At 37.2% G+C, this 11,692-nt stretch overlaps 1 protein-coding gene across 1 annotated transcript in view; it reads left to right on the top strand.

Annotated features, from left to right (window-relative positions):
• LOC113230810 (oxysterol-binding protein-related protein 9) overlaps positions 1–9,202 on the top strand; it is a 95,692-nt gene extending 86,490 nt beyond the window's left edge. Inside the window, exons 9-14 of the mRNA XM_026464899.1 lie at positions 494–587; positions 1,372–1,549; positions 4,011–4,270; positions 5,916–6,138; positions 7,623–7,850; positions 8,365–9,202. Coding sequence (XP_026320684.1) covers positions 494–587; positions 1,372–1,549; positions 4,011–4,270; positions 5,916–6,138; positions 7,623–7,850; positions 8,365–8,463 — 1,082 coding nt within the window. The 3' untranslated portion in view covers positions 8,464–9,202. The remainder of the gene's footprint in view (positions 1–493; positions 588–1,371; positions 1,550–4,010; positions 4,271–5,915; positions 6,139–7,622; positions 7,851–8,364) is intronic.
• Positions 9,203–11,692: the final 2,490 nt, after the last annotated feature.

Raw genomic sequence — 11,692 nt, 5'->3', positions numbered from 1 at the left:
ATAATAATAAATTAAAATAAATACAACAAATTGTCACAATAAATGTTTGAATAAACGTTTTGTCTATGCATCTATCTATACAATAAAAAAATAAAACAAACATGTTACAATATCTACGGCGCGGAGTTTCAAAATGGAAACCGTAAAGTTATAACGATTTCCCGCCAAGAAATGTCAGAAACTATTGAAGACTAAAGAAAACTAAAGTATTGAAGAAAAATTACAGTATAACATCTGGCAGTGTGACTAGTTAATGCCTTAGCCTGTCCTGGAGGAGGCCGAAAATTTTACTACTACTGTTTGTGGCGCAACTATGGAATTCATGGACCTCACTGGATGAAAACCTCACAAAATATATACACACACACACACACACACACACACACACACACACACCTGAGCAAAAACGACACTCACTCACACCTGAGCAAAATCTAAAATAATCAAAACGGACCTGTATGAAGCAATGTTTTTTTAATCTAATTGTAAACCTTGTTGCAGGTTGTGCTGCCAACGTTTATCTTAGAAAGGCGATCACTCCTCGAAATGTACGCAGACTCATTTGCCCACCCGGATCAATTTGTTAAGTAAGTATTTGCATAATACCTTCTTGCGTTCTTGTGGAATTGTATTTTAACATCAAACACTTTAACAGTAATTGAAATCATTAATATTATTGGTACAAAGGTCGAAAAAACACAGTAAACAAATTTCTACAGTCCGACTGCACTCGAACCAGCATCTGTTGCCTCGACGTGGCTACTGGCGTCGTTTGTGTTTGCTCGATTTTTTATCGATAATAAACAAACAAGTGGAGCTTAATACTTTAGTGTATTTTCGATATTATGATAAGAAAGCGTTGCGGCATAGAAGATGTAGTGATAAAGATAGAGAAAGAGTTGCTTAGGTGGTTCGGACATGCAGAGAGAATTAATGAAAGAAGATTGACGAAACAGATTATATAAGAAGAACGTGCGCACAAACACGCACAAACGTGCACGGGCACACAGACAAGCACACGTACACACACCTATACCATAAATAAAATTGTATGATTTTTATGATATTGATGGAACGGAATTTCAAAAGCACCACTGATTGCTGAGACTATCCATCCTTTTCACCAGCATTAGATTCTTCTACATTTTCCATATAGGTTTGAGCATTGTAATTTTTTTTTAAAACGTGCTTATTAATAAATGTTTTTGTTATTATTTTGGGTGTCCATTTTAGGTCACGCCTCTTCCATGGCCTAAAAAACAAATTTTGAATTTCAAACGTGTGAGGTGGTATTCCAAAGTCAGGGACTTAGGTTTGAACCGCCGAGTTATTACAAATAATTAATTATAAAATAACAATCTCGTTTTACAGGATAGTAGACCAGCCAACGCCACGCGAGCGTATGATACAAGTAGTACGATGGTACCTTAGTTCGTACCACGCGGGTCGCAAATCCCAAGTAGCCAAGAAACCCTACAACCCGATTCTAGGGGAAGTGTTTCGATGTTACTGGGAACTGGACGAACCCAGTCCAGCTTCTATGGATAAGGTAATATTTTTCCGGTTAACCACTGCTCTTATATAGTCCCAGAATATACAAAATAATTTCAATATTGAAAATACTTTCCTATACATACAGGAACATTATCAAAAATTAACATTATGAAATTGAGTAGATACTAATTAAAGAGAACACAGTAAAACTAAATTTTTTTAAACCAACTTCTGAACATTACCTGAAAACTATTGCATCTACTGCAATGAGTATATACGTAATGTACACATGTTGCATACGTGCACAACCACATGCATACTAAAACGCACAAGCCTGACACGCACGCACACGTATAATAACTGCCTCTGTGGCTGGACGGTTACCATACTGGACTGCCATGCAGAGGTCCCGGGTTCGATTCCCGGGCCGGGAGAAACGTTTATACGGTCTACATTTATTTCTCACGTGAGTAGAAAAAAATTATTTTTTTTAAATTAAATGGTAATATCATTGACTTACAATTATATGGACGTCGGGTCCGCGCTAAAAAGTGTCCGCACTTGTAAGGCGCTAAAATCGTATACAGAGCGCCAAACTCCGCTTTAGTCTTCATTTGTTCGACTGACAGCGCGATACTGCGATGATATTACAATTTAAATTTCGAATAGGTTGACTTGGGACATTTTTTTCGTGGTTTTTGTATTAGACCCGTCGTCCATTTATTTGTAAATCAATGGGTAATATGTAAAATATTCGACATTTCTAATCGTTAAGACAATGATTTTGATGGCCACTGATAAGCGGTTACATACGCATTGCGAGTGAGGTTAAGCGCGTAGAGTTGCGTGCCTAATTAGGCGTTTCCGGCGCTCCTCGTTGCAGTAGGTTACCTAATTTTGCTAACGTTTATGAAAATTTATTGCGATCCATGCATACACTAGGTTGCTTTAGAGACAGGCTGCTGAATCTTGGTAATACACTAAAATTAATTAATAAACATTATATAAAATACAAATACTTTTTTTTAATAATATCAAGTGACGGGACGTACAAGTCGTGCGCCTGATGGTTAGCTACACGCATGTCCATAACAATTGTAGTGCCACTCAGAGCTTTATATCGCAACGGGGCACGGCCACTGCGCCCGTCACCCTGAGACATAAGTCCCATATGACTGTAATTTCACCAGCACCCTTATCCTTCAAAACCGGAACGCAGTAATGATAACATTACTGCTTAGGGGCAGAAACAAGTAAGGTGGCAGTACTTCCCTGGACGAACTCTTTCACTAGGAAATCTACTGCTACAATTTTTTTTTTATAATAAATAAGTGAAGGAACGCCTGATGGAAAGCGACACGCCTGTCCATAAGTTAGTAGAGTTTTAAATCAAAAAGATATATTGTCACAATGACACTTTTTTGGACACAACCTATTAAGCCAGAAAAAAATCAATAAACGCCAATCATGTCAGAGGCCAAATGGGGGTAACTGAGCTTGTGATGCCGGGTACCGTTGCTGTCGTTGGTAGCCCTGTTTTTCAGCCACTTCCTTGTCCCTAAGATCTTAAGCTGGCTTTAACGCAACGATTATAAAATTTAAAAACTATGATTCAACATCAATATGTAATAATGGAAGATAAATTAAATTTGACAAAAAAATAAGTAAAAAAAAATTAATTATCCGTTATTTAATGGTGCAAATTCTAGGAAAATTCTAAATTCAAAATGTCAGCAAGTTACACTTGAAATCGTCATATTGATTATACTCTATTGCTCATTCGTTAGGCAGATTCCTCACTATTGAGTACTAACGATGGCCACACCGAGCAAACGTCCATTATATACACATTTATTACGTATTATACACGTTTATTCGGTTTGCAAAATCGAAAATATCTAAGCTATAATAGCCTACTAAATCTGACTAATGACACCAGGCGCTCACTACGAGGAAAAAGGAACCTAAGCACGCGCTCAGAAAGGTGAATTGCCCGCCGTGTGCAGTCGTGCGGAGTCGAATGCTCATAAATGAAAGACTTGTATGAGCGCTTGTGCCGACGTCGGTACACTCAACGGTAGCCACTTATCGTGTAACCTTGAGCGAGTTACGGAGCCCCGATAGTACTGAGAATTCCCTAGTTTGAGACCAGTTATATTTAAAATAAGATAAAATAAGTTTAAAATAAAATCGTAATGTATAATCTGACGATTAAATAAATTGATTGGTTAATTGGTACGGTTATTAAGGACATTACTTTTAAATATAATGTATCAGACATCCATAATTGTCTGGTCTCAAACTAAGGCATTCCCTGCGCTATGAGTACCAGGTTCTTCTTCTTCAGCCTCTAGTCACCCACTGCTGAGTGTAGGCCTCCTCTTTGGGTTTGCACGCCATTCAGTCAAGCGTCCAATGCTTCTGGTACCGCTCCTGGGTCTCCATTTTAGCACTATTGTGTTCCGCAGGCGTTATTGTTATATTTTAATCTAATCTTTGCATTATTGTTTAAGCAGCAAGAAGTGGGCGACGGTCCAGTACCCTGGTGCTCACCCGACCAACTCTCTTTCGTAGCGGAACAGGTCTCCCATCATCCTCCTATCTCAGCCTTTTATGCCGAACACGTCAATAAACGCATACAATTCGAGGCCTGGGTGTGGACGAAGAGCAAGTTCTTGGGACTTTCGATAGGTGTACACAATATTGGCAAAGGAATAGTCACTGTGTTAGACAAAGGAGAGGAGTATACTTTGACATTCCCTAATGGTTACGGCAGGTGAGTGAATACGGCTTCAAGGATTAATTTACTTACTAAAATCAAATAATAATTACGTCGAATCATTACACGTCGAGTCACTTAATGTTGAGACATTTTAGGGTTGAAACACAAAACTGCGAATCGGCGCGGTGCGAATTCGCAATGCAGAACACTACGACGCGAATTGCTGCGATGCAATTTCGTGCGTTAAGGCACGGTTTGGGTAACCATTTTTTCGACGATCATCAACCGTACTGAACGTATTTTTTAAACTAGGTGGCAATGTGGATCGTAAAAAAAGTATTACACTGCTGTTATTGATATGAAGGTATAGGAAAAAACACAAAGAAGGTTAACGTCACTGGATGAATGCGTGATGCCGAGCAATTCGCAAATTCTTGCGATGTATCGAGCTCGCTCGCAGATTTCGTGACGTCGCATCGCAGTTTTGTGTTTCGACCCTTACGTCGAGTCACTTTGTCTTGTCACAGTACGTCGAACAACTTCGTCGTGTCACTTGTGTCGAGTCTTAAATACTATTATACCTTTAGTTTGGTATAATACAGTCAAAATAAACTGAATGATGTTTTAAATAATTTATTTGGCTTAGCACCTATGATTATAATAACCCGTTTTTGTAATTATCTATAACCTCACTCCGATTTCGATTAAAATAGGTTTGTAAATACTACAGTGTACTGTAGTCGAGACTACAATATCATAATCTGTCTCATACAGTGAGGAAAAAAATTAAGTGCAGTTGAAGTGATTTTAATTATCTACTTACTAGACGCCTGGATTTCAGGACAATATATAATACTAATGTTTATTATTAGCGGAATTCCGAATAGAATATTATGCAATCGTTCTTAAAGTAATAGGTACGAGATTTGAAGATCTAATTGTGTAATGATTGCATACAATTAGAGATGCGCCGAGCACAAGTTTTACCGAGTAGCCGAGTACCGAATATTACTCGGTTTAACATTTGCCGAGCCGAGTACTCGGCCAAGTTACTCGGTTCATTACAACCGGAACGCGAGGATCCTAAAAGTCCCATTGCTCTAGAATTAGACCGATTTGTCAATGACAGTTTATTGTCGCGAGTCCTTTGCAATGGGGGCAAGGCATATAACAAGATATCCAAAACTGGCACAGTTAGCACGAACGTTTTAATGCGGATCTGCAAGCACTGGGTATAGCGAGCGGTTATTTTCCGAAGTGGGTAATGTGTATGAAGAAAAAAAGAACAGACTATTACCTGAACGCGCAGTAAGCGTGTTATTCCTACATCATAACTTGCCTTTGTTAAATTTTAAATATTAATAATGTAAACTTTCTTTTTAAATTACCTAATTTGCTACAAATTGTTACAATTGTCTAGAATTTGTAGTAATAAATCTCTTTTGATTATTTTAAATATATTGTTGGTTTTACTTTATTATGTCTATTGCCGTAATGATTTATTTTAACCGAGTACTCTTCTCATGAACCGAGTTATTCGGCCGAGTACGAGTAGTAAAAAACGGCCAAGTACACCGAGTACCGAGTAGCAAACGAGTACTCGGCGCATCTCTACATACAATACTTTTTGTACGAGTAAATAAAATAATGAAACACAACTTCATTACAAAAACTGAAACCTATTTTATACTTATTACAGATCAATATTAACTGTACCGTGGATCGAACTAGGCGGTTCGGTCTGCATAGAATGCGTCCAGACCGGACATAAGGCGAACATAGAGTTCTTGACAAAACCTTTCTATGGCGGCAAGAAACATCGAGTCACGTGCGAAGTGTTCGCCGGCAATGAGAAGAAGCCCTATTACACGGCGCAGGGCGAGTGGAATAGCAGGATGGATGGACGCTGGAGTGATACTGGGGTATGCAGGAACTTTGTACATTTCAACAAGTTTTTTCAAGTTTGCTGGCTCAATTTTCACTTCACATAACTCAACGAAGAAGTTTTTTGATAAATTACTTTCCTTGAAAAGGGTTACTGTACTATATGTGTATAAACCACGTAATAAATATTGATATAAGTCAATTGTTTAAATTTGACTTAACGATCTGAACGGTTCTAATACAGTTTTATTACTACAATGTAGCAACATCTCTTATCTACGTAGTTCAATAGTGTGCCAATAGATGGCGCCTCAAAATATTCTAATTTTTAAACGGGCACATGGCGCGAAAAGTAAGAACGCAACACTAGCTGTCTCTTTTTCTTTGAAATCTGACTAACACGTGCAAGCGAGATGGCAAGCGTACTTCTTCTTCTTCTTAGTTACGCTTTGCTACGACGTTGCCACGTTGACCGTGGATTCTATCACAGTTGCTTTTAGCAAATCTCGTTATGTCGCCTAGTCAGTATAGTGACATGAAATATGGATGCACTGGTCGATGAACTCAGCAACACTCCTGTGGGATGCTTTATTGACGGTGTTTGTCTCAATAACATTAGCTATGCCGATGACATGGTGTTGCTGGCGCCATCAATTAGTGCATTGAGAAAATTGATTCTAGTATGTAAGGAATATGCTGCCTCGCATGGACTAATTTATAACGTCAAAAAGAGTCAACAAGAGTCCTGAAAATGTGTTGCCTATAATGTTCAATGACTAAATAAAAATAAATTTAACTGCCTCCGTAGCCGAACGGTTTTAAACTGCCACGCAGAGGTCCCAGGTTAGATTTCCGGGCCGGGAGAAATATTTGTACGGCCTAAACTTATTTCTCTCGTGAGTTTGGGTGTAATTTGTGGTTGTCTATGTGTGTGTCCATGGCACACACGCCACAGGGTTTTCCTACTGCGGGGCTATGTTGAGTGAGTGCGTTATTGTTATTAATGGAATTCCATTAAAGAGATTCCATTTTAAATATTTAGAACACTATATTGCGAGCGCAGGGCACTGTCGGTGAAGGCGAACATGCTGCCTCGCGAGTTTGCTCGATTTTTAGAGCCTATTGCACACCACTATACGCGGGTGCCCTGTGGGCCAGCTATACCCAAAAGCTCGCTCAGAGCCCTGCGTACGCAATGTAATAACGTCTCACGCTGCCACGTTTCTATAGTGCGTCTGCCATGTTTGCTGAAGCTCGCGTCGACAGCTTCATGGCACTCTTACGGAAGAAGTCGGCGTCTTTATTTATCAGTATACTTGGCAGCAGTAACGACCTATTGAAGACTGTCGCGGGTAGGAGTGAATGCCCCGGGATGCGACACTTAATAACAACCACAAAACCCGTAGTAGAATTTAAGTACTAACCTAATTATAAGCTATTTTTGTTACTAACACTTCATGGATCCCTGTTGTCCGTAATAAAGATTTATTGTTATTATTAAATGAGCGTATTCTAATAACAGCGCAGCGAAGTCCTCTTCGACGTGTCGTTAATGAAGCCGCGGCGCAAGCGCGTGACCCCCATCAGCAAGCAAGGGCTGCAAGAGTCGCGCCGCGTGTGGCGCCACGTCACCTGCGCCCTGCGCGCGCAGGACTGCGACGCGGCCACCAACGCCAAGAGGACCGTGGAACAGGCTCAAAGGGAGGCTGTCAAGCAGAGGGAAGCTAATGGCGAGAAATGGGTCACACAGGTAAGTCGGTATCTCCGTTCAGACCTCAACAATTCTCGCTACTTGTACGTATCTATACTTCGTTTTTTTAGCATTGGACAGAAGAAAATGTTGGATCTTTGATCAGGCACCATTTCATTCAATAATTTTGTGAAACGAGATTTTCAAACATATTACATTATCTTTATGTAATTATTACGTCTTTTTTTACTGTAGTACTCACACTTATTAATTAAATAAAAAATTTGTATCTATAAAAAATTTTACAAAACAGATGTTCCAAACAAACGATTTTTTTTAAATAATATATAATCGTGTCATTTGTCATAAATTCTGACGATGTTTTCCTTTACTGAAACTTATTGACTGAAGAAAAAGCTTCCGATTTTCCGAAATTTAGGTATGTAGTGCAGTATGCACTAAATACTTATGGTTCATAATGTTCCGTAAATTACAATTTTATATTGATTTACTTTGAGCCTGATTTTACCACAACTCCACGACAGTAATAAAAAGCCTTTTCTCTCTGTTCCAGCTATTCAGTCCAAAAGGCGAAGACGGTTGGGAATACAATACTCCGCTGATCAAGCGACACGAGAAAAAAGTCGTCGACTGCGCCGACAGCTCTAGATAATGGACTTACCTACTAAATAAGGTAGCAATCACAAGACCTGATAGGTAGTAGGACGTTCTACGCACCAATATTGCCCCGGCAGGTCGCGACAAGTATGTCTACATCTTTCAACAAACAGGAGGCTATTTAGGTAGCCCGTATTACTCATACGCTCTCCGTCCGCCTATTGCCTTACGGTTTGCAAGGCAAACGCTGGGTAAAATCAATTAAAAAATGAACTTTTCTAATGTTTTGGGTTTGTATCCTGGAGTGAATTCCGTTGCTCTGGTACTCATAGTACAAGAGATTCTCTAGTTTTGAGACCAAGTAATTGGTAAGGTTGTCCGGTTAATGACATATTAAATTTAATTTTACAGTGATGAGGAACGGAATGGAAGTAGATTTTGTGACCGTAACATAATAAACTTTACGTTAACGTGTAACGTACAAACTAGAGAATACTCGCGCATCGTATCGTATCTAGTATGTACGTTACACAATTGACATAAAGGTCATTATGCTATGTACTATTTTGTTATAAAACTTCGCTTCCATTCCTTTCCGCGGCACTGTAAATTTAACCCTATTAATCATTATTGTACACAAAATTTTAAACGTTTTTTCATAAAAATTATCACTAGTTTTACCACGAAACGACTTAAATAAAAAATATATTTGTAACTAGGAATAATCGTGTAGTAACTAAACGCGAAAATCTTTCTTTTTTTATTTACATTGAGCTATTATACTTGTTCGTCAATCAATATAACAAAAATCCATCTTTGATTAGTAAGTCAGCGTTAAACTTACTTGTCGCGACCTATTGGATACTCGCTTAGGTTCTGACTTTATTGTCTTTTGCCATACTTTGTACGAATTTTCATCGCGCGTTTAATAAAAAAATGAATTCGCGTTCGTTGCGGTGGAAAATATGACATAAAAATAAAAAGAACATTGTTTTATCTTGTTAGAATATTCCAATTAAAACCAAATAATAAATCTATACCTATATTAGGTATGTATAAAAAATTCAGCTTGCTGCTTGTTTTTGCGTTTATTTAATTACTTATTAGGAACTTGTAATATAAAATTATGCTTGTATACAATATATATATATTTATATAATATGTATATTTGTATACAATATCATATTTTCCCGCAACAAACGCTAAACGTTAAATAAAAACAAAAAGTACCGTCCAGTCCCAATATTGCCGTTGACGCCATTTTGTAATGAGACTTCTGACATTTCCGATTTTTTTCTTAGCAACGCATGCCTGATAGACATAAATTTTGGGGCTAATACAATTATGAGCTCCATCTGTGTATGATTTATTGGGAAAATGTCCCGGAAGCACCACCAAGTGGTCAACTGCACCAGTGGGACTAGACGAAAATGTACTCTAAAAAACGCGTACTCTTAAGTTTTCTTTTATACCTTTGACTTCTAAATAATTTGTAATAATAATTAATATTATTTAATAAATATGGCCTATCGAATAGAGCAATAAATTGTAAATATAGTCTCCTTAACTCTCGCAACGCTTTTCTAACTTCGGTTTATGAAACACGTTGAGCACAGACAGCGAAATATTTTTACATGGAACTGGGAACATTTGGACGGAGTGCAAGAAAAATCATATTGGTAATATGACAATTACTTTGTGAGACTGTTAAAAAATTGCTATCACTTTATTGAGTTTTATTATGGCTATTTTAAAGACATTGATGCGGTCTATGCATGTTACTTGTGAAGGAAAAGTGTTGTTAGTCACTCCGACGTAATTAAGAATATTAGTCTAGTATTTCTTCCTGCTTGAATTGTCTTTAGACTTGAGTCGTAAACATATGTAATAAAAAAAATATATTTCACAAATAATGACAATGAAATGCTTTTCATTAACTTAGAAAAATATACATTTTACACGTCTCGTATGAGAATGAAACAGAAATAAACATTTGTGACGTTTAGCGGCGCTACATACTGAGGACAGTTTTGTTAAAGCTTAGTATCTCCATCACTCTTCTAAGCCATTAACGCCAAAAATATTGAAAAACGTATTAATGCAATTTAAAAAATAACCAAGAATGTTTATCGGGGCTAGTCGAGACACGTCATAGAAGTCATAGCAACATCATGCAACATAACTTACCACCTTTTCATCAAAAAAGTCTGAAAAAATATGAAGCTGAGATTACACTTTTATCTACATAGAACGTGAATCATTACATTATCAATGTAGATAACTAAAAAAACTATGTTTATTTTAAATACTCTATCGTCAAAAAATCTCGTAAACGTAAAAATTATTAAACGAATTATCAGTAGAAATTTATAACTAAGGATTAGTGGTAGATAATTTGTCTTACATACTTCTTCTACCTCTTTCTAAGCAACTAGATACTTGACCTTTTAGTAAAAGTTAGATGTATGAGGTCAATTTTGCGTGATTTTAAATTTTAGTAAAATTGTACATTATTTAAAATAGTAAAGATTGGAAAAAGACTTGAGGGAAGTGTTTTCATACAGAATTGGCTTCGGTAATTTAGATTATTATAAGAGCAAACTATTTACAAACGTTTAACATGCAAAACGCAAAGTATTAATTGAACTATCTATAAAAGCAAAACTCGCATTAAAATGATCGTATTTAAAAAAATGCAATTGGATTTTGAAATGGCATTGGTAGCAAAATTGTCACCAACGCTGTTGGCATCGAGATTTCCTAGCGGCTGTTGTGTGGACTATAAATGTGACGGTTTTATACTAGATCAGTGTTACTTTCCAAATTAGTTACCATAAAATAAATTAATGGTTTTATTAATAATACAAGTTTATTTGCCTCACGTAAATAGCTACAAAGCAAAAGAACAGAGCTTAAATTTTAATATTTGTGGGTAACAGGAGCCTAAACTAGTAATGCCCCTGTATTATTGGCCTCTTGATTAGTTAGTAGAGAATAATCTATGTTGGAATCACAAAAACTCATTTAACACGGTGTTTAATTAGTACCGAAAACGGCCGCTAGGTTCTCGTCGTTGACAACACTAAGTCCTCGTGTTCCCAGTTCTATGTATTTGTTCCCCAGAGGTATATATAGTGAAAAGACTGAGCGTGAACGAAAGTGGGAACGAAAAACATTTCACGTGCAAATGCTATCCAATCACATAGACTATTTATTAAAATAGTTATTACAATGTTGTATATTAAAATAAAAAGATTACATTTAAATTTATTACTTGTGTTTTA

Source organism: Hyposmocoma kahamanoa, unplaced genomic scaffold (genome assembly GCF_003589595.1).
Source record: "Hyposmocoma kahamanoa isolate Upper Pololo Valley unplaced genomic scaffold, ASM358959v1 64, whole genome shotgun sequence".
Taxonomy (NCBI): domain Eukaryota; kingdom Metazoa; phylum Arthropoda; class Insecta; order Lepidoptera; family Cosmopterigidae; genus Hyposmocoma; species Hyposmocoma kahamanoa.
Note: the sequence above shows the minus strand (reverse complement) of the source record. Positions and strands in the feature narration are given on the sequence as shown.